General features: G+C 28.3%; 2 protein-coding genes across 2 annotated transcripts in view; one reads left to right on the top strand and one right to left on the bottom strand.

Moving 5' to 3' along the window:
• Positions 1 to 7406: 7406 nt before the first annotated feature.
• Positions 7407 to 14933, bottom strand: LOC129966562 (2-(3-amino-3-carboxypropyl)histidine synthase subunit 1-like). Its single transcript, XM_056081011.1, has 2 exons — positions 13911 to 14933; positions 7407 to 7915 (listed from the first exon to the last, which is right to left on the bottom strand). Exons 1-2 carry the CDS (start codon positions 14654 to 14656, stop codon positions 7411 to 7413), a joined length of 1251 nt encoding a protein of 416 aa, XP_055936986.1. The 5' UTR covers positions 14657 to 14933; the 3' UTR covers positions 7407 to 7410.
• A 220-nt stretch (positions 14934 to 15153) lies between these two features.
• Positions 15154 to 24622, top strand: part of LOC129965910 (nuclear pore complex protein Nup85-like) — a 58718-nt gene continuing 49249 nt past the window's right edge. The window contains exons 1-3 of the mRNA XM_056080188.1: positions 15154 to 15236; positions 15399 to 15498; positions 15582 to 15674. Of these exons, the coding sequence (XP_055936163.1) occupies positions 15195 to 15236; positions 15399 to 15498; positions 15582 to 15674 (235 nt within the window). The 5' untranslated portion in view covers positions 15154 to 15194. The remainder of the gene's footprint in view (positions 15237 to 15398; positions 15499 to 15581; positions 15675 to 24622) is intronic.

Genomic DNA, 24622 nt, shown 5'->3' on the forward strand with positions numbered 1-24622 from the left:
ATTTGTCAATATTTTCCCAAGCATTTCCCCAATTTTTCTCGAAAATGTCCCCTATGTCTTTATTAGATTTTTATAATTTTTCCATTTTTACACTAAAATTTTCACTAATTCTCTCCTATACTTCCTCTGTGTTTCTGAACATTTCTCCCTTTTGTATCAAGCATTTCTCCTATTTTTCTCTAAAATATCTCCTATTTTTTCCTTAAATTTTCAAAATTTTTCCAGTTTTACACTAAAATTTTCACTATTTCTGTCCAAAATTTCTTCTCTGTTTTGGAACATTTCTCACTATTTTCACCAGAATATCTCCTATTTTCCCTTAAATTTTTATAATTTTTCCAGTTTTACACTAACATTTTCACTATTTCTCTCTAAAACTTCCTGTGTGTTTCTCAACATTTCTCCTATTTTTATCTAAAATATCTCCTATTTTTTCCTTAAATTTTCATAATTTTTCCAGTTTTACATTAAAACTTTCAATATATATGTCTCCAAAACATCCTCTTTGTTTTGGAACATTTCTCCCTATTTTCCCAAGCATTTCTCCTATTTTTCTCTAAAATATCTTCTATTTTTTCCTTAAATTTCTATAATTTTTCCAGTTTTACACTAAAACTTCCTGTATATTTCTGAACATTTCTCCCTATTTTCCCAAGCACTTATCCTTTATTTCTCTAAAATATCTAATATTTTTTCCTTAAATTTTCAAAATTTTTCCACTTTTACACTAAAATTTTCACTATTTCTCTCCAAAATTTCTTCTCTGTTTTGGAACATTTCTCCCTATTTTCACAAGAATATCTCCGATTTTTCCTTAAAATTTCATAATTTTTCCAGTTTTACACTAAAATTTTCACTATTTCTCTCCAAAACTTCCTCTATGTTTCTAAACATTTCTCCCTATTTTCAAAAGCATTTTTCCAATTTTTCTCTAAAATCTCTCCAAATGTACCTCTATGTTTTGGAACATTTCTCTCTATTTTCCTAAGCATTTCTCCTATCTTTCTCTAAAATTTCCCCTATTTCTTCATTAAATTTTTATAATTTTTCCAGTTTTACACTAAAACTTTCACTATTTCTCTCCAAAACTTCCTCTGTGTTTTGGAACAATTCTCCATATTTTCCCAAGCATTTCTCCTATTTTTCTCTAAAATCTCTCCTATTTTTTCCTTAAATGTTCATACTTTTTCACTAAAATTTTCACTATTTCTCTCCAAAACTTCCTGTATGTTTTGGAACATTTCTCTCTATATTCTCAAGCATTTCTCATATTTTTCTCTAAAATCTCTCCTATTTTTAACCTTAAATTTTCATAATTTTCTTGTTTTACACTAAAATTTTCACTATTTCTCTCCAAAACTTCCTCTATGTTTCTAAACATTTCTCCCTATTTTCAAAAGCATTTCTCCAATTTTTCTCTAAAATCTCTCCAAATGTTCCTCTATGTTTTGGAACATTTCTCTCTATTTTCCCAAGCATTTCTCCTATCTTTCTCTAAAATTTCCCCTATTTCTTCATTAAATTTTTATAATTTTTCCAGTTTTACACTAAAATTTTCACTATTTCTCTCCAAAACTTCCTCTGTGTTTTGGAACAGTTCTCCATATTTTCCCAAGCATTTCTCCTATTTTTCTCTAAAATCTCTCCTATTTTTTCCTTAAATGTTCATACTTTTTCACTAAAATTTTCACTATTTCTCTCCAAAACTTCCTGTATGTTTTGGAACATTTCTCTCTATATTCTCAAGCATTTCTCATATTTTTCTCTAAAATCTCTCCTATTTTTAACCTTAAATTTTCATAATTTTCTTGTTTTACACTAAAATTTTCACTATTTCTGTCCAAAACCTCCTCTGTGTTTTGGAACAATTCTCCCTATTTTCACAAGTATTTCTCGAATTTTTCTCTAAAATATCTCCTATTTTTTCCTTAAATTTTCATAATTTTTCCAGTTTTATACTAAAATTTTCACTATTTCTCTCTAAAACTTCATGTATGTTTCTGAACCTTTTTTCCCTGTTTTCCCAAGCACTTCTATTTTTCTCTCAAATTTCCCCTTTTTCTTCCTTAAATTTTCATAGTTTTTCCAGTTTTACACTGAAAATTTCACTATTTCTCTCTAAAACTTCCTCTATGTTTTTGAACATTTCTCTCTATTTTCTAAAGCAGTTCTCCTAGTTTTCTCTAAAATCTCTACTTTTTTCCTTAAATTTTTATAATTTTTCCTGTTTTACACTAAAATTTTCTCTATTTCTCTCCAAAACTTCCTCTATGTTTCTGAACATTTCTCCCTATTTTCACAAGCATTTCTCGAATTTTTCTCTAAAATATCTCCTATTTTTTCCTTAAATTTTCATAATTTTTCCAGTTTGCAATAAAACTTTCACTATTTCTCTAACAAACTTCCTCTGTGTTTTGGACCATTTCTCCCTATTTTCCCAAGCATTTCTACTATTTTTCTCTAAAATGTCCCCTATTTCTTCATTAAATTTTTATAATTTTTCCAGTTTTACACAAAAATATTCACTATTTTACCTCTATACTTCCTCTATGTTTCTGAAAATTTCTCCCTATTTTCCCAAGCATTTTTCCTTTTTTTCTCTAAAATCTCTCCTATTTTTTCCTTGAATTTTCATAATTTTTCCAGTTTTATACGAAAATTTTCACTCCTCACAAATTTTAAAATCTCCTATTTTTTCCTTAAATTTTCATAATTTTTCCAGTTTTACACTGAAATTTTCACTATTTCTCTGCTATACTTCCTCTATGTTTCTGAAAATTTCTGCCTATTTTCCCAAGCATTTTTCCTTTTTTTCTCTAAAATCTCTCCTATTTTTTCCTTAAATTTTCATAATTTTTCCAGTTTTATACTAAAATTTTCACTATTTCTCTCTAAAACTTCATGTATGTTTCTGAACCTTTTTTGCCTATTTTCCCAAGCACTTCTCCTATTTTTCTCTAAAATTTCCCCTTTTTCTTCCTTAAATTTTCATAATTTTTCCAGTTTTACACTGAAAATTTCACTATTTCTCTCTAAAACTTCCTCTATGTTTCTGAACATTTCTCTCTATTTTCTAAAGCAGTTCTCCTATTTTTCTCTAAAATCTCTACTTTTTTCCTTAAATTTTTATAATTTTTCCTGTTTTACACTAAAATTTTCACTTTTTCTCTACAAATCTTCCTCTATGTTTCTGAATATTTCTCCCTATTTTCACAAGCATTTCTCCTATTTTTCTCTAAAATCCAAATCTTCCTCTATGTTTTGGAACATTTCTCACTATTTCCCCAAGCCTTACTCCTATTTTTCTCTAAAATATCTCCTATTTCTCCCTTAAATTTTCATAATTTTTCCAGTTTTACACCAACATTTTCACTGTTTCTCTCCAAAAGTTCCTCTGTGTTTTGGACCATTTCTCCCTATTTTACAAAGAATTCAATTTTACTCTAAAATCCCTCATATTTTTTCCTTAAATGCTCATAATTTTTCCAGTTTTACACTAAAATTTTCACTATATCTCTCCAAAACTTCCTCTATGTTTTGGAACATTTCTCCCTATTTTCCCAAGCATTTCTCCTATTTTTCTCTAAAATATCTAATATTTTTTCCTTAAATTTTCATAATTTTTCCAGTTTTATAGTAAAATTTTCACTGTTTCAATCTAAAACTTCAAACTTTATTTTCACTGTAAAGTTACACAATAATAATAAGTGCATTATTATATTAAAAATACCAGTCATTCACAAAAATTATTAATTAGAAATATATTAATCTACTAGCCGCATATAGTGAACAAGGCGGTTTATCAAGGTTAATGGTTGCTAAAAATTTCAATGAAATATTTTAAGTAAATATGTCTTAATGGCTTATTTTCCTAAACTTCCAATTTTGACAGACATATTATTCTCACTGTATTAAAAGTCTTACGTCTTATGCCGTTCTGTTCATGAAGCTATGCATTTCAATAATTTTCTGTCCGTATCTTTATATATCATAGGAAACAGTAAAAACTTTAAAATTTTTTCCATCATTCTTTGATTCTAAAATTTTAATTTTGAAAGAAATTTGTTAAAATCATGCCTTACATTGAAACCTACTCAACATTGGAAAAAAAAAGACGAATCCTCATTTCTTAAACAACAATGAAAGGGGGGGGGGAGAATGAAGTACGAGTAGAAACGATGAAAACGGTTTGAATTATACTTCAACAATAAAGTATACACTTGTAAAATATGTTTAAAATATTTTATATTTAGTAATTATAGAAAACAATTATGCAGCAAAAAAAAAAAAAAAAATGACATCGTTTAAAAGATAATTTTTTGAATTTTAAGATTATGTACGAATCCTCATTTCTTAAACAGCAATGAAAGGGGGGGGGGGAGAATGAAGTACGAGTAGAAACGATGAAAACGGTTTGAATTATACTTCAACAATAAAGTATACACTTGTAAAATATGTTTAAAATATTTTATATTTAGTAATTATAGAAAACAATTATGCAGCAAAAAAAAAAAAAAATGACATCGTTTAAAAGATAATTTTTTGAATTTTAAGATTATGTAAAATTCATTTTAGTGCTGTAATATTTTCGAAAGCTATCGCGAGTAAATGTCCGTTGAATTTTAAAATAATTACGATTTCAAAAAAATAAGCACCGAAATGCACATTTCTACTCCAAAATATATGTGTGCCAAGTACGGAAGTTCTAGATTAAGCGATTTGGTCTGTAGAACGCCAACACACACATAGACAGAAATATACACAAACGTTCATTTTTATTATAAGTAGAGATAAAAAAAATAATTATTGTATTTTTTTTTTATATTGCCGCATTGAAAAGAGGCAGTCGACTCTCCATGGCCGAATGATCATAGCACTGGTCCCTTAATCAAGAGATCGCAAGTTCGAATCCCGCTAGAGACAATGCGATTCACAGTCTGTGTAAATATTTAATTCCTTTATTTCATGTTCCAGAAGATTCTGGACTTTTCTTACTGTCTCCAGAAAAGTATTCTGGAACTTTCCCTGCTAGTATAAAAGCAGATCTGTCAGTCTCTGAGTTCAGTTAATAAATTGGTTTACCTCTACTTCTTGTGTGTGTCATTGAGTTCCACACTAGAGTACCTAAGTGACAATATTACTACTTTCCAAGAAAATCATTATTCATGTTTATGGAATCGTTTTTTAATAAATGTTTTGCCGCTCAATCGAGCAAACAGGCTACATGCGCTTATTTGCGCGCATATGATCGTGGGTACGACTGAAATCGAATAACGGGTTCAAAATTAGAAATTCTGTCACAAAGAGAAGCAATAATAAGCAGAGGGATAAGATTTGTTGTTGCTATTGCTAAAGACGATAACTGCTTGACAGTGAATAATTCGTACTTTTTGTAAAGAATTCCTTCATATGTTTCGTTGTTTTTACATGATCAGCTGTTGCTCCAAATCCTCTTTTACCACAAGAAACAGCATTACAAAGAATGCACAATACCTTTCCACTGACATTAGCCAATGTTACACTTTCGTCAGTTTTCTTTTCGCCGAGATTTAAGAAAAAAAATTTTTTAGTCAATCACATCAGAAATCAACGTCCCGCCATTTCGAATTATTATTATTATTCGGATTTCATATATTCGTCATCTTGATGACAGACAAATGAAGGAATAAAAATGAAAGCGAACAAAAAAAGAAGAAAAGTGTTTAAATAAAATGGTTCTCTTCACGGAAAACTAACGATCATGTTTCCAACTCCAACTCAAAACTGCAAGATTTTGCTTCCATTCATCTGAGATTCGATGACATGAAAGAAAAAGAATGCAACCTCCCAAAGCTGATCTTTGGCTCCTGTGCATTATTCAGATCCTCCCTGGAACTGTTTTTGGCAAGATTACGCAATATCCAATGACTAAGAAATTTGCGATTTAGAACTGCAATACTGCGCGCAGTTGTTGTTTGCATGTGCACTCAAACAATGCTGATTAGCATTGATCCCAAGAATCATTCCGGAGAGGATGTCATATCCGCGTTTGGATAAAAATACGGATTTGATCTCAAAATTGATAAGCATCCATAATAATAATAGAAAGTCTACATCCCAAATTTCATGCACCTAGAATTTTAGGAATTATCGTTTCTCTATACATACATAAACAGACAGATACACAGTAGACTTTCTCCAATCTGACACATAAGAAAACAGACACCTGTCGGATAATACAGAAAATGTCTGGATTGTAGAGTATCATATAGACATCACTGAATCTTGCAATAATACATTTTTCTATTCGTGAACAAAGAGCAAACTATTTTAAGGAGGAAAATCTTACGTTAAGGTGTTGAATAAGTAAATGTTCTATGCTCTAGTTCTTCCTCTTCGGCTCTCAGCTTTTTGAAACATCAATCCATAGTTAATGCTGAACTTTCAAGGGAGTGGAAGATCCCTCCTAGCCATCACTGATATGCGGGCAAACAGTCGAGCATTTCGTTTGCTCTCAATTGTCATAGAGCCTCTCGAACGGCAATATCCAGATTGGCAAGCGGTCTCACTAAAAGTCTCTCGTTTCTAGAGAGTAGAAAGACCTTTGCGGTCTGCTCTAAATGCCAAGTTCAGCAAGCCTCTGCCGAGCATATTCTGGATTGTGGATGTGACTTTCCAGAGATGACATATACTACCCCCCCCCCCGCGTTCTGGTCTTCGATTTTCTCCGGGTCAACGGTCTAATGGACCTCGTCTGACAGCTGGAGGATAAGCCACAACAACAACAATCAGTAAATGTTAAACAGACAAATCATCAGGTTTTAAAAGAGAAGCTCATCACCAAATAACATATTCCAAAAGGTTTGTCGAACTATGACTGAATGTATGATCAAAGTAAGTCAGCTTTCATTCCAAATATTTCTCTGAACTTGGAAGAGTAAAATGTCAATATTCATTGAGTCTATCAGTGCTCTTATGTATGTGAAAATTTTTACAATTTTTTTTTTTTTCACTTTAGTATTGTCTTTTTTTATTACAAACTGACATTATCATGTTAATCTATTAAATCTTGCATTTCATTCAAATAAATTTTTGCATTCAGAAATCTACCTGATTTTCAATTATTTAATTAATTCAGAAATTTAAAATCTTAACTTTTTAAAAATACCATGTACAAGTTTGCTAATTAATAAAAATAATAAAAAAATATTTTTGTACACGTTTATTTTTAAATTGTTTCAAAATTACCATTATTTCAGGCAAAGAAAGCTTCTATGTACTGTTTACATTTATAGACAAGTTGGGACAAAAAGTTATCTTCAAATTTTGGTCAACTAGTCAAATTTCTAAAAGTGTATATTATAATGAAATACTACTAATATATAATGCACCAATGAATAATTTCATAATAAAATACAAGATTATATAATGTTAATTTTTTTTATTATTAGAACAGCTGCAATCTGAACAACTCTTACATGAATCCTTATCAATAACTGAAGAAACATGATTAGGTGTCCAAGAACCTAAACTAGTTGATGCATAGAAGTCCATAGGATATTTATCTTGCCACATAATTTCCTTCATCGCAACAGCAAGTTCATAAGGAGAAAGCAATGGTTTCCCAAATGAATATCCCCAGTCAATAGATAATCTTGGACAAGCTATTTGGACCCAAGCTTCAATATTATCAAATAACTTTAATTTATCAGGAAAAATTTCAGACAGCAGCACTATTATGTGGCATTTATTACTCTGCCTGAGAATGTTTTGAATATAATCTAGAACTTTGGGACTACCTTGACGCCCTAATGTTCCCAGTATGATGCCAAATTTTTGGTAGTTTGCAGCAAGCTGAACTTCTTTGTGCCGAATCTGGATCATTTTATCATAATCATAATTTTCTTTAGTGATCTTTTTGTCATAAGGATTATACCTGAAATTAAAAAAAAAAAATTAATAATTTGTTTTAAAAATAAGTAATTAATAAAATGCTCTACAAATATAAAGCAAATAAAAAAATTTATTATATTAGTGAAAATGATTAATTAGACAAAACAAAAATCATTGCTTCATATGAGTTACTTGAAAAAAATTTATTCCGTAACTAATTTTTGACATATAATATACTAGCCGCCTTTGGCGACCAGCCGGTTCGCCAATCTTAATGTTCGTTAAAATTTTAATAATTAAATATTTTATGCAATTCCAACTTTAATAGATTCTTCAGCAAAATATTTTAAAACTTTACATTTTGATAGTCATATAATTCACTCATAATATTATAAAGGCCTTCAGTCATAACGTGATATGTATCTCTCTAATTTTCTGTTACCCCTCGTAAAATTTATGCTTTAAATTAAAGTGTAAATGATTTATCTGCAATTAATATTATAATATTTTTTACTGAAACAAAGCATTTTTTTTAATAATATGATTACTGATAATAGAGTCACTGAGCGTTTAAACTTTATGGGCACTAAGGAATATCTTTCTTAATTTATATAATATCTCAAGAATTTGTCAACAAAATTTTCTCAGATTCATCATGAACATATCGATTAATGAACAATGTTTCATTTTAAATGCATTAAACACTAAGAAAATAAAATGAATCGTTTAAAATAATCGGTCTAAAACAGGTTTAAAAAAACTACTTAAAAAGCGATGTACTTAAAACTATAAGCATATACAAAAAAATATATAACTAACATAAATACAATTTAATTACAAAAGCATGCAACTAACCTAAAAATAATTTAAATCATTGAAAACAGGTTAAAAAAAACTACTTAATAAACGATGTACTTAAAACTATAAGCATATACAAAAAATATATAACTAACATAAATACAATTTACTTACAAAAGCATGCAACTAACCTAAAAATAATTTAAATCATCCGTTGAAAGTGGTTGTCATGACAACAATCAGAACAATGCGCATGCGTGAATTTTCTTCGCCAGTTAGGTAACGCAAATGCGTGAATTTTTCTACGCCAGTTGGGGTAACACTATGCAGATTAGAAATTTTTAATTTCCTTTATTCTGTGTTATTTTAATTCAAAAGTACTTCAGAATGAATCTGAAACATGGATTAATTAACAATGTTTAATTTTAAATGCATAAAACATTAAGAAAATAAACAGAATCGTTTAAAATAATCCGCCGAAAAATGTTAACCCTAGCCTCATTACTATTGGGAGAAAAAAGAAACTGAACCTTACTCATTTGGCGGTGGGGAAATGGAAGATTTTTTTTGGCGAAAAAGTTGGCGGTGGGGAAAATGGAAGATTTTTTTTGGCGGGAAAGTTAGTTTTTAATTAATAATTAAAATTCTAATTAAAATTTCAAAAAAATGGGACCCCAGGTGCACATTCCCGACCTCTAAGGTATACATGTACCAAATTTGATAGCTGTATGTCAAATGACCTGGCCTGTAGAGCGCCAACACACACACATTGAGCTTTATTATAAGTATAGATTAACAAATCAAGAAATGTTTTTATATGTATGTATGTACTCTGTTCCAGATTTATTTTTAAATGGAGATGATTAATTAAGAATAGACATCTAAAAGTTTCTAATATGTTGAAACAACTGAATATTTCTCTATATTAACAATATATGTTGGACAATTTTTACTTTTTTTACTATTATAAGTCGTTTCTATCATGTATATGAAAAGAAGGAAGTTAAAATATCTTGTTCAGGTAATAAACATTCAATATGAAATATAGAGGAGAGAGGGATACATTTCAAATTCTATTTCAGAGGCTAACAGGCAGTCAATAAAATTCCAGAAAAGAGCAACTTCTGACAATAGCCATCTCCCTATTTTCCCTCATATGTGCTTTATTACTGAATGAGCTCTGTTTTGAGACTACTAAGAAAAAATTCAAATTTGTTTTCATCACAAAATTTTTCTCATTCTTATTTGCTGAAGTCAAATTTATTCACCACATTTATTACAAATTTCTGTATCTAAAAATATTGTTAACAACTGGAAATTTCTTTTCCAAAGAAGGCAATAATATCTTTAACTTAATGATTGCATGTGGGGTTTGATTTCAATAAATCTTTGGGAAGAGGGATTGATTTCAATATTGTTGAAAAGTACCCTCAGAGTTTTGTTGAAAACTTTGTGATCAGATTAGTGACAGATGAAACTTATTTTCAGAGTTTTCCTTATTTACTGCAGTAAATTTTAGTAATTCACCAAAAAGAATTTCTGCATCCAACAATACTATTAACAACTAGAAACTCCTTTTTTAAAGTGAGTATGTATCATTTTAAAGTTAATGGATGCATGTGGAAGAGATAAAAATAAAGTTCTGGAATTAAGTTTTACCACTTTTGAAACATGCTTCTCATACTTAAGAAGTATTAATTTAATTCAATTCCTTTTAAATGTAGGTAAGATGGTCAGAACCTACATAAGGTACTTCAATAAACTACAAACAATAAGATATTGCAAAGATCAAGCAAGCAATTAAATAAGACATGTCCCTCAGAACAGCAACAGACTCATATGGAATGCACTATTCTATATATATATATATATATATATATATATATTTAAAAGAGCAAAACAATTTATTCTAATGATAGCTCCACATTGGGCATTTCAAACTTCTTTAGCTTTGATGAATCTTCATATACTGAAAGAAAAGTTCTTTTACCACAATCCTACAAGATTGGAATTTGAAGAAAATATGGATTTTGGAAATTACAGAGAAATAAATGATCTGGCACTTGTAGTTTACTGGAAAGAGAAATAAAGTAATTTTAGAAGGACAAATAGAATGCAAAGAAGAAAACAATTACAGGGTAACATTCATATAAAGAAAAGGAAATTAGACACTTTCTTTCCCTGAAATGAATTGCATTAGGTGTTGGAAGAGATGGCATTAAAATAAAAATTCCTCAGTCACACAGAACTGGAGGAACTTCTTAAGCTAATTCTTTTGTCACATTTCCAGTAAATTTCCCTTGCGCAGTTATAAAATAATGCAAAATTTTAAGAATCCACTAAACATCTTTATATTTTTAGAAAATAAAGTTCACTAAAAACAAATTTTTATAACTCACAGTATTTTCCACACATCTGTTATATTTTCAAAAAAAAGTTATGACCAAAATCAGTAAAATAAGTTGCAATGTAGTTACTGAAAACTACCCCATGCCTTCTTCAAAAATGCCCCATGGATGGAGTACATTTTAACAGATGTGGGTTTCATTTGATCATAATTTGACCTTTTAGGATCAGAAATTCTTAAGATTCTGTTATGGTGCTGAATACTGACTAAAAAAATGCATATTTCTTATAAAATTGAGATTATACTAAAATTGTTGAAGTTTGGTCTCTTTTCCTCTACATTTAATGCTTGGTGCTATTATTAATATTCTGTTAGTAGGCCCAAGCAAACCTTGTCATACCATAACAATAATTCACTAAAAGAATGCAATTAAATATTTAATCTTCATGATTCCTGCAACCCCACTATAGTCAGTGTAATTTCTGTAGGCATGCCAAAGACACTCGATTTCCCCACTCTTCACTTTTTCTCCTTCTCTGTTGCCATGGTTTTGATAAAGCTTATTTGTTTCATACCAGTACATTTTAGTAAGAAGATGGGATTAAGACATAAAGTTGGATTATGTAGCAACAATTTGAAAATTGTGAAGATTTTGTATGGTATTTAATAAAAGCTTTATAAATATTTTAAAATTGTATGTTATAATGTAAAGAAAATTATAAATATTTTGACTTTAAAATTAAGATGGCAATGTAAGCAAACAATTTTATTCAATCGTTGAATCGGAGATATTTTCTTAAATAAATAAATAAAAATGAAAAAAAAAAACCAAAAATCTGGTGGGGTTACCGTAAAACTTTCTTGCACATTCTTTAATAAAGATGCTAAAAACGCCTTGCATGGCATAGAAAAGTTGCAAAATATTAATCTTTGGCATGAATTTAGTGTTTTTTATTGAATCTACCTCGTGACTCCTGATGTAACTTTTCTCAATGGTACTTTCAAGCCTCCTTGGTAAGTTGAACTTTGCCAAAAATATTTAAGTGAATGGTTAGCATTTACCCAAGTTTCGTCAAGGTATGTCACAGGCATGGATAAAGAATTGTTTCTTTTGCATTTTCTCAAACTTTGTGCATTTTTCTCAAAAATTTAATTCTAGAAACAATGATGTTGTTTCTTTCCATTAAAAACTGTAACCATCATTGCCCTTTTTGTAAGATAATCGGAAATTATTCAAAAACACCCATAATGATTTTTTGCATCCAGAAAATTAATTTTTTCAATTAAGCAAGCTTTTAATTTGGATATTTCCGTCTATCAAAATCTTGTCAAAATCATCCAAATCTGTGATAGGCTTTTTCATGGATTTCTTTTCTTGGGTGATTCGAAAACTGGAATGTAGTTCAGAGATTCAGCAGCTGCAGTCTTATTGCCTCTGAACAAATTCGCTGTACCGTTCTGTAGGAAACACCCCACATTTCGGCAGTAACATTCTGGGTCTGCAAAAAACATTTTTCTTACCATAGCATTCAGTTTGGATGAGACCAAGTCCTTTAAGTAATTGTACACACTGTAGACAATCATCTCGGATTGTCTCTAGACATTCAGGCCTATTCATGATAGAAGAGTTTAAAAAAGACTCTTGAGTGCTACTTTGTGAAAAACAGATCGATATATAATTGAGAACAAAATAAAGAAAAAATGTCAAAAGAACAAACTATAAAGCAGAAAGCTATTGGAATACTTTAACAGCTGTGTGAAAAAAAAAAGAGTGGCACAGTTGTCTACCACACCATTGCAGGCAAAGAGGTAGAAAATTTGGCCTTGATGTGCCTACAGAAAATAGACTATAATGAAATATTATCTAGCTTTTTCTCATAAAAGAAATAATATATTATAAAAAAAGAAATAGCAACAAAAGTTTTGAAATAATACTGATCATCCATAAATATTTGATAAAATACAGAATTATTTATATATTTTTTTATATAAAATAATCATTTTAATAAAATTTATCCCAGAACTAAAGTAGTACTACATGAAAATATTACTAACAAATATTTTCTAAAATCTATATTTTAAAATGAAATAAAATTATTATTTAATAAATGAATACAAAACTGAACTAAGTAGAAATACAAAATCTTTCATTCATAATCAAATGAATTTTTATTTCAATATCAATATGAATAAAAATATTAATTTGCCTAATATAAGATTATAGAAAGGACACAAGAAGAAAAGCAAAATTCAGATAACAACATTGTGGTTGAGATATACAAACACAGATCCTGACCTATATTTTTATTATATAAGGTAATTCAAAAAGATTCCAACAAATTCAGCATTTAGATTAGGCATACCATAACAAATCAACCTTATATAAATCAATATAAATGGCTGTGTAATACAGGCATATTACAGGCTGCTGTTTCGCCAAAAGTAAACAAGATAATGTTAATTAATATTATTCTAGTCGGAAATGAGAATGAAAAATGAGAACACAGATCACAACAATGCTAAAAATTTTTTTACAGAATTCCTCGAGTGGACTGAAGAATTAAGAAACATGAGCAAGCAATAATAGATTTGTTTCATGAAAATTAATATTTTAATGTTGCACAGTTTGGATATTGTCACTAAAACTTGTATGAATTTAATTTAGATTTTTGATGTGAATAATTAACTATTAGATCAAATGATAATGTAAGCTTATATAGATTTTAAAAATATTCTAAAATTAAATAAATATTTTAGTAATTTCATATTTGTAACATTAAAATTTAAAAAGGCATATTAAACATGTTTTCAACATTAATCAAAATTTTTTTCAAAATCAACATTGATTTGAGTATAATCTAAAATATTATTATGAATCAATTCTTGATTATACCTGAAAAATTCCAGAGTAGGATTTGCAATCATTGCAGATTCTAAATGGAATCGTCCATCTCCAATGAATATTACTTTTTGTGATTTTTTTATTTTTGGAGAAGTGCAACCAAGTGTTTCTCCAGGTGAAAGGGGTTTGGCTTGTGGAATTTCAATACTATAACCAAGATTTTGTAAATCAGATGCAATTTGTTGGACAGTTGAAACAAACTGTATGGTGCTCAACAACGCTAATGGGGCTTTTTCAAAATTCTTTTCAATAGTGTTTATTAAGTGCAAAAAATCGATTTTGATATCAACAAAGATATATAGCATGTTAATATTTTCAGTTCTATTAATTGGTACTAAGCAGCTGTGTCCATAATGAACCATCAAATCAGCTCCTAAGGCTCTAGCAGTGTAATCGTCAATACAACACGCCCCATAAGTAACATCGCCTAAAATAATTGTTTCAACACCAGTAAATGTTTGAAGTATATCCGCTATAGTTAAAGCGAATATCAATAAACCCTCAGGAAATTGCAGAGCGACACATTTTGATTCACACTTTTTTATCCGCCAGATTGTTTTGGGGATTTCGAAATTATAATTGGTAGGAAGAATGCTTATTGATTGCAAAATCTCCGGATTTTCTGATATTTCAGATGGGATACCTGATATGGCTTTCTTTTTAGGTCTAAAAATTTTTCTATCCGGTTTTGCAGCAATAACAACAGTTTTCGATGAAGTTCCCGATTTTTCAGACATAATAAATAATAATCATAAAGGACAGCAAAAAACTTTAGAATTAATTGAATTTGCACAAAAAAAAATATGGAAATTATTATTTATTAGTACTAAGACGAACGTTATTTTCATAAGTAGAAATCAATCGTTCTAAGTAAAAATATTAAATTATCTGCACTTGATTATTATTCATGATTAAAATTCAGAAAACTGGAAATATACAATACACATTTGTTTCTATATTGATAAAACGTGCTTCCTACACGAACTTTTTAAAAACAAGCAGCATAGTTTCGAAATTGAGTAGTTGTACTGCATCGCGGCTGGCTAAAATTAATTCAATTTTTTTAAAGAAAAAATCGAATTTCAAAACATTGATAAATTTTTTACCTCTAAAATAAAAATTAACAGCAAAAAAATGAGTCAATTTACACACATTTCAGTAATTCTATCATCAAATTTCTTTCCCTCCTCCTATTGAAAAAAAAAAAAATTATGTATCAATTTTGGCAGTAACAAGTCTGTTACCGCGAGAAAAGTGATAACATATTTAAGTTCAATGGCGGCAAACCATTCGGAAAATCCGGGAATCTCTGTTTTGGTAATTATGTTTAAAAAGAATCAGTAAACCGATGAAATTACAGGCTATAAACATTTTTCACTTAATTAAAACCATTAATTATAATTCTTTGGATTACAGTTATTGTTCTCTCATTTATAAAATTTTACTTCTTGCTGGCTTGATTTATCATATTTTGTTTAGGAAATTCACGATGAAGATTTATTCCATGGTGTTCAAGCTATATTTTCAGCCAGAAATGATTTTGTGACATATGGCGTACAAAGAGGGGGGAAGGAGAAAGGTAAGTTTTCACTTTTTAAAAGATCTATTTGTGTCACTCTTCAATTCTGATTGTTGTCTAACATGTTGATAAATTTTCTTCAGATGTCCGAAACCCTCCACGCTACTTGCATATCATATCGGCTAAGGCAGCTTTATACAATGATTATGTGAGGAAACTAGTCAATGAATCCCACAGTAAGTGAAATTCCACTATTTTGTAATAGTTGCATTGATACTGCACTAGATATCTGTTGGTCACAAGCTTCTGTATAGGATTATTAATTTTTTTTTTTTTTTTTTTTGCCAACCACAAACAATAAAAGCAGAATTATGGAGATATGAAAAGGGCGAGGTTGCTTCACACGGACAGTGTTTAAGTCTACCTAAGAATTTTATCCCTTTAATTTTTTTAATGATTCAAATTTAACTAATAATTACAAATAATTTTAATTAATGTTTTTTTTTTCCTTGAAAAAGTAAATGTTTATTATCCTAGTGCTTGAATTAGAATTTAATTCTTAAAAGAAAAATAATTATAAAAGCTTTTTTTAAAAGAAATTTCAAAATAATTTAAATTAATGATACTTTAATCTTTAATTACAGATGGTTTTAATGAATGTGTTACTTATTTTTTTTATGCAAAGGTAAATGTTTATTCTCTTATTTGAATTATAATTTAATTTTAAAGGAAAATAATTAAAAATACAACGTAAATGGCTATAGATAATTTAAATTGCTTGTATCATTTTCTAAAATTAAGAGTTTTAAATTCTTGTATTTTAATAATGACAAATTATTAATTCTAATTCGACAAAATCTTATTTATATCAAAGATTAAAAAGAGCAGCTGATATTTATTTCAAATGTAAGTAAACCTTCCCAACTTTAATAATCGAAAAGAAATAATAAAATGTAAGTTTTAATTTATTGAATGCATAGACAGCTGGTTCAAATTTTAATGATAATTCAAATTCGAGCAAAGGCTGTGAAAGAAAGCTTTTTGGTGTAAATTATCCTTTAATTTATTAAACATAATATAGATATATTTTGGAGTTTAAATGTCTGTGCATGCAGATGCTGGAAATGTATCGGAGACAGAAAGTGAAATCCTGTTAAAATCATATCCAGTCAAAATTGAGTTCAAAACATTTAGGTGTTTATTATGGAAGAGTGCTAGCTAAAAATAATTTGATTGTATTGGAATCTTCAACTTCAATTTCTAGTGAAACATTTTTGATGGGTGAAGTAGTTTATGAAAATACTTTTGACATACTCGCTGTAAAAATTCTTGTGAGTGATGATGAATTTATTCATGCAAATGAACACATGTGATGAAGAACTTTTTTTAAATATTGAAGGCAATGCTTTATCAGAGGAGTATGAATTTGAAGGAAAAATAGATGTAGAATATATTTCTTTGAATAAAATCAAAGCTATCAACATCTCATGAGTTCATCCTATGTAGAATCTATAATCATTATCAATGAATGATTTTAGTTGTTTGGAAAGGAAGGATTATTTATCGAAATGGGAAGAAGAAATAAGAAAGGGGGCAAACAGATCTGATAAATATGCAGCTATCAATTCTTGAACTTATGATTGTTTCATTGGAGCGAGAGGGAATAATCAACATTTACTTGCAACTTACAGCTGCAGGACAAGTTGCAGATTTTGAATTTAAAGCTTCCGAAAGGTGGGTAAAGAAATTCAAGAACAAGCATAGAATTTAAAAATGAAAAGCAACAAAACTTGTCGAGAAAAATGAAACAGTTACTGTCAAAGAGATTTTTCAAATATAGACATTGAAACTTATAGCTAATTTCAGCAAAGACTATATTATTAATACTAACCATACAGGTAAGTCAATGCAATTAATTTTTATAGAACCTTAATTTCAATTTTACACTTATCCATCCAATATATCTCGTGTCATTCTCCCTTTTTCGGTATGCCAACACCAATCCATTTATAACAGAATTAAAAAAAAAGGGGGGGGGGAGAGAAAAAAACTATACTTATCAGAAAGTACAATATGAAGAAATCTACATGATTATTAAATCTATAAGGTTTGGAAAACTGATGGCATAGTTATATATTGATTATCTTAAAAATTGTTAGGCTTATATTGAAAAGGAACAGATCCTTCTAATTATAAACTCTTGGGGAGGCCATGTAAAACCTGAATCATGTGATGAAATCTTCCTAGATGATCAGAAATTGCTAACTTTTAAAATTATTTCATCAAAATATATTCCCCTTATTCAACCTTGCACTTATTTTTTATCGACAAGTAAAGATTTTTATAACACATATACAGAATTCTTATTTAATCAAACGTGATCAAGAAATAAATTCACAAAAAGGTTGCATTAAAATCCAATCAGTTGTGCGCCATCAATTCTTACCCAGGGTTGCCATACCACTGAGAGAACCTGGAAAGCCGGGAAACAATGAATATAAAAGTTGATAAAAAAAAAAACAAGGAAAATGCAAGGGAAATTTTAAATTTTTTATAAAAATCAGGGTATTTAAAGTTTTGTAGTTATTTCTCTCCCCCCCCCCCATCTAGAGTGTTGATCTCTAATGATTGCAAGAATAAAAGATCATCATCTCAGCTTCCGGAAACAAAGGAAAACCATTTGAAATTGTGTTATGCAGAGACTCAACCTTTTTTTTTTCTGTAGTTCAGTTTCAATATGCTCTACAGTTCTTTTTCCATGAGATTCCCAAATGCTACCCAGGGTTCCCAATGCTACGCAGGGTTATGCTAATGAGCATGCACGAAACTTCTGGAACTGCATGAAAGAACAAAATGCATTTCTCTAGTGCAAAGAGCAACTTTCAATCTGCAGAAGCAGCGTAGTGATATTAAGCCTACCATATTTGAGTTTGACTAATTTGTTTATTGTTTGAGAAACTGCGAGCTTTTACAAAATAGATTAAATAATATGTTTAAACCAATGAGTAGCTGAAAACCCGTATTTAATGCAAATTGGAGGGATTAAAGAAATCAATCTTGATTTTGCTGAATAGATTTTAGAAGTTCTGCAAAATCCATTTGTTGCATACTTCTCACTTAGTAAGAAGATAATAAACCTGAATAATATGGGAAAGCAAGCACTTATTAGTCATGCCAAAAGAGGAAAATATATAAAACTTCATGCAGTTCAAAAGAGTCATTATTGATATCATACTTAATATTTAGAAGGAACACAAAAGAAGATGAACATCAATTCCAAAAATGCCAAAAAAAAAAAAAAAAAAAAAAAAAACAAGCTGATTTTGAACTTTTTTTTAATTTAAGAGTACTAGTTTAAAGCTAAACTTTTGTGGATATTAAAACTTGTTGCATTCAATCGTCCTTTATGCATTCAATGATATTTCAAAAACATTTTAACATACGTTCACTAATAGTGAAATAGCTAAAAAGTGTACGTTAGGCCATACAAAACTGTCATACCTTATTTGTTACAGATTAGGTTCAAGAATTGAATGACTAAAAAAAATCTCCAGAAGTTGCACAAATGCATAAATTATCAAAAATGAATAAAGAAAGTATTCTTGCTTTGTAATAATTTTTTGTTAAGTAATCGTTAATGATTTGTATCATAACAAAAAAATGTTTGGTGTTTTTTTAAAAAATTTTTTATTTCACCCACATTTTATTACATTTTAATATTTAAAATTTTATTATTTTTTTTAATTCACCCATTTTTTTTTTATTACACAAAATTAGTTTTGTGTAACTTAAAAATAATGAGCATGTGAGGTAATATATCTCTCGCACCTTAATATGGAAATTTTGTCTTGCTAAATTCTTGATAATAAAGAGAATTTTTTTTTTTAATGTAAATATAAACATTCTTTTAATATGCTATTCTTTCGGATAATGTTCCTTTGCCTCCTTAAAATCATATTGCATTATAACCAATATGGGTGCTATTTGCGTATTTCCTTGTATCTTGAATATACTTACAGGGAAAACACAGGATTTTTTTCCCTCCAGATTTGAGTAGCAACCCTGTCATCACCAATTTTTAATAAAATGATAAGGTACACATGATACTCTGCTTGACTTTCTGATGAAAGAGTTATTTTTAAATGTAAAGGAAGTTCATTATCTTATAGTTCTTTTAAAGAAACTTTGCTCTTGTGTACAGTCATTATTTATTAATTGTGAAAGATATTGAAATATATTTTGCTTTGAATGTTTTTATGATAACTATCATTCTGCCTCTTGTATGCAGTTGAAAATAAATATTTGTAGGATAAATTTTTAGAAATATTGAATAAATTCTTTCTTACTATGTGATTAATATTTTTGACTATTTAAGTTATACTTATTATTTTTTTAAACATTAAATTATGCATCTAGAATTAGTAGAATAAGCATTTATTTTTGCATGAAAAATAAGTAACATACTATTTAAACTACTTATAAATTGTTAATTAAATTTAAATAGTTTTCAAAATTTAAAAAAAGCTTCTAGACTTTTTCTTTTAACATTATAATTATTATTATATATTTAGATAAATAAATATTTATTTTTAGATAAAAAAGTGAAAACTTTTTGTAAATTATTAATTGAATTTGTATTATTTAAAAAATAAAAGGAGCAAAATATTGCAGCCAGGCTCGAACTCTGACCTTTCATACATGAATCCGTTACATAGGCAACTTTGCTACGGAGAATACCTATGCAGAAAGCAAATTATTAGTATATAAACTTTACCACAATTTTGATGGCTATTTTCTCAGAAATGGCTAGCTATTGCGTTTTACTATTTTCATGAATATATACTATCATTATATTAAATGTCATCTCAAATTGAATTTTCCACTTGTGTCTTCCCCTTATTAGTGAATCACAGGAGTTTCTTTCAAAAAGACCAAACATGACAAAGGGCCATGTGTCGTATGTTAAAGATCTAAAAATAATAAAAATAAAATTTCTTGCATAAATTGTAAATAAATAATAACTTTTTTTTTTTGTAAAATAAATAATACTTTTTTTTTGTAAAATAAATAATTTTACTTGCATTTTTTTTTTTTTTTTTTTTTTTTTTTGCAAGAAGTGTATGCAGATTTTAAACTGCTGATAAAGTTATGCAATTTTTTAGTATGGAAAAGTTCATTAAGCATTAAAAATGTTTTCATAACTAAAGAAATATACTTTTTAAATGTATTAATATACTTATTACTCATAATCAAATAATGCTTTTTTACAATCAATAGCACATTTTTTTTTTTAAAAAAAATATACCCAATCACTCCAGTGTCAGCTTTCTTCCAGGTTAAAGCATCTAATAAAATGTCTGATATTCATGAATATATATTTTTCTCTCTTAATAATGGCTAGAATTAAATTCTTTAAATTGTATTTTAATAAATTCTATTTAAAACTTTAACAAATTTTGGTTTCTAAATTATTTTATTGGCTTCAAAATCTACTGTAATATGACTGTTGATAAATTAAAGTTGCAAAACATTTTATTAGATTATGTTTTTTTTTTTTTTTTTTTTTTTTTTTTTTTTTTGTGACTATATCCTGCTGAATAAAATCTTGCTATTCATCCTCTTCCATCAATAATGCAGATGATATATCTAATGATTAACTATTCATTAATATAAGAGATAGTTATTCTTCAACTTAATATACTAGAGATCTATGATATGAAAAAAAAATTTCATGTATTTGTCATTGTACTTTTGTCTAACAGTGAGATTTGTAAATGCATTTCTAATTTCACTGTGTTATTTTCAACCATCAGAATGAAATAATTTTAATATGTTTATTTAAATAATAAAGATTAAGTCAAACTATAGCTTGTTTGTTATGCCCGAAATAATTGTTCCACAGAAATTATTTTTTTATATCAGTTTATAAAACAAGAATCACCTTTTTCATGGTACTAACATAACTGTCACTCAATTTGTAAAAAAAATTTTTAGAGTTTTTTTGTTTTAGTTTTTAAAATTTATTTTAAACACAACTTGTACTGATGCTTTTTTTTGTTGTAATTAAATTCAAACCAGGGTTTTTTTCAGATCCTTCATTCATTCATTTTTGCCACTATTTTATATATTGTTTTCTTTCAACATTAACTTCTAACTTGGATGAAGAAGAAAAAAAAAAAATCATTCTTGATTTTGTTGAAGAGGTTCTAGAAGTTCTGCAAAATCCATTTGTCATGTACTGCTTGCTTTGTCAGAAGGTAATAAGCCTAAGCAATATGGGAAAACAGGCCCTTACTAGTCATGTGAAAAGAGAAAAACATACAAGACTGCCTACCAGTACAAAAGAATCATCATTGATGTTGGATAAAAGGAATTCAGAAAAAGATGTCAAATCTGAAAATGTCAAATTGAATGTCCGGAAAAAAACAACTGATTTCAAACTTTTTAGTTCAAGAACAGTAGTTTAAAGTTGAATTTTTATGGGCATTAAAACTTGTTGTGTCATATTTGTATTTGATATAGCAGAAATATTTTCACATATATCCGCTGTAAGTGAAATAGTTTTAAAATATAAGTTAGGCTGTACAAATGTTGTACTTATTTGTTAAGGATTAGCTCCATGAAACTGATGGTTGTAAAATCTACAGAAGTTGCAGAAATTGATGTCCAAATACATAAATATACAAAAACGAATAAATAAAGAAAAGTAATCTAATGCTTTTTTGTTGAGTAATCTTTAAATGTTTTGTATCTTGATAGTAAAAATGTTTGTTTTATTTCACTTTATTCCTTAATTTTGTTTGATTTACAGTTAAAGGACGAGAGGAAATATGCCTCCTCTTAATGCTAATGCTTTTGCCTTACTTAATTTTAGATAATAAATAAAGAGAAATCTTTTTTTATGTAAATATATACCTTCTTTTAATATGCTATTATTTCGAATAATGTTAAATTGTTGTTTCCTGTCTTTGCTTTTTCCACTCCTTAAAATCATAGTGCTCTATAATTAGCACACAAGGGCTATTTGCGCATTTTCTTGAATCTTGACTATACATACAGGAAAACACAGATAATTTTTTTTCCAGATTTGAGTGGCAACCCTGACTATGCAGTGTTTTTACATGAAGACACATGTTTCTTTAAATCACAGTAATAACACCAAGATAGGTATGAACTTGTGCTATAACTATATCTGTGACTTGGAAGGAAAAGTAAAATCATGGAACTTGCGTAATCTATGTTTGATGATTCAAAATACTGAGACAAAAGTATATTTAATTGCTGAATAATGTGGGAGAAAAAAATGAAAATCATTTGCTGCAAAAAGCTGTTCCATTCAATTTAAGTACTTAGATTTGAAAATATTTCTATTCTAGTGCTAATAAACATACTAGATAATTTACAAATAAAATAAGCCCTGCTAGATGGCATAGTTTTGTAACTTTCATCTCTTCAATGTGTCTTTCTGGATTGACCCCCAGATATCTGCCTCTATCATACATATAACATTGCCTCTTTTAATTTCTGGCATTTGCCCACATTGTAAAGATAGCAATGCTTACAGGTGTTATTAATCTTTCTTTTACATGATTTATCTGTATAAATTATTTATTTATAAATTGCATATCTTTTATCACTATTTGGTGTTATCTCATTTATGATAGTTTATTGAAATTAGCTAATATGAAGTTTTAAATATAATTTAATTATTTATGCAAATTTCTGACTTCAAATGTCTTTAATTTCACTTTCTATATAATAAAACTTTAAATAAGTGCTACTATATAAAAGTCTTCCTTAGTTTGAAATACAGTCCTAACATGTACACTGTATCATGCATATCAGCTTTCATCCTCATGAAAGTATATCGCTATATTTTCTGTTATTAATTCTAAAGCTCTCTGTTTGTTTGCAATATGGTTATTTTTAAATTTTTCTATTTTCAAACTTTATTCAGAATGTCAAATGTATTTATCCGTTTTGCTTGGTGACTTTTGCATTTATTTCTGCTTGCATTTCTTTCAATGAAGTTTTAGGTTTCTTTTTAAATAAATAATAAAAAGAAATATCTTGTAAGACTTTGTATTTCTTCTATTCCAAAAATTATTTTTTGCTTAATTTAATGATTGCCTGTATCTATCAGCAGTTGTTTTGTAAATTAAAAAAAAATGTTGGATGGTATAGTCATTGGGACATTTATACTGCATTACTTCAAAGTATCCGTAAAGGCCTTATCAGATTGCCAAATTCCGTCTACACTTTCGTGGACAAACGCACACGGAAAAATGTGTGTAGTGATGTCATGGGGATTTGCTATATGGTAAACCTAAAACAGAGGTGTACTTCATGGCTAATTTATCGCTCTTTATTCACTTTTTCTGTTTGGTGAATATCTATAGTTTACTCATTTCATTAGTGGGATTCCTGTTCATACATTCCATAGATTATATCCTGGGATATATTGCTGTTCCATCAATTTTTCAGTAATAATGACAAGTTTGCGTACAAAAAAAATCTAATAATTGCATAATGTATCTGTATTGGTATTTAATAGATTAAATTGTGAAAATCAAATTTAACACAGAAATATGCTAAAAAAGTGATTTTGTAAGTTGGATGTGCAATTAACTTTAAAAATAAAAACTTCACTGTTATTGATTAATTAAAACATTAACAGAATCATTCATATTCTGCAATTCCCTCAAATGTGCTTCCCTATATAATGTGCTGAACAATATTTCAGCGGTAAGAAAATGAATTGATCCTGATTAACTTCCACAACAGCATAGAAATTAAATAATTTTTTAACTGTCTGGAAGATGTTAATTACATATTTTAGAAATTCAAAAATTCTACCATTATTTAAAAAAAAAGTAAAGATTTAATCAGATCAAATACAGTTCATAAAAAGAAGACAGTTCACATAAACATTAATTTTTTTTAATTCTGAAAATAATTTTTTTTGGTTTTGATGACTATCAACGGGTGTTAATATCTCTTCATCTTCTGATAGTTATTGTATGAATTTCATTGTGTAGCATTTTTCTTTAATAATGAATATTCAGTGGATTCCAAATAGACGGCTTTTAATGAAAAAAGTCAATCAAAACCCATTTTTTTATCACACGACCATACAGTATTTTTCCCCGTCTTTTAAGGGGTGATTCGGAAATGTGTTTACAAA

The sequence above is a fragment of the Argiope bruennichi genome, chromosome 4 (assembly GCF_947563725.1).
Source record: "Argiope bruennichi chromosome 4, qqArgBrue1.1, whole genome shotgun sequence".
NCBI classification, from domain to species: Eukaryota; Metazoa; Arthropoda; class Arachnida; order Araneae; family Araneidae; genus Argiope; species Argiope bruennichi.

What these genes read in the sequence shown, in the direction of transcription:
- LOC129966562 (XM_056081011.1), bottom strand. Translation starts at nt 14,656, where the DNA reads ATGTCTGAAAAATCGGGAACTTCATCGAAAACTGTTGTTATTGCTGCA. An exon ending in CCTACTCTGGAATTTTTCAG is followed by an intron (nt 7,916 to 13,910) that starts GTATAATCAAGA and finishes TTTTAATTTCAG; the next exon opens with GTATAATCCTTATGACAAAA.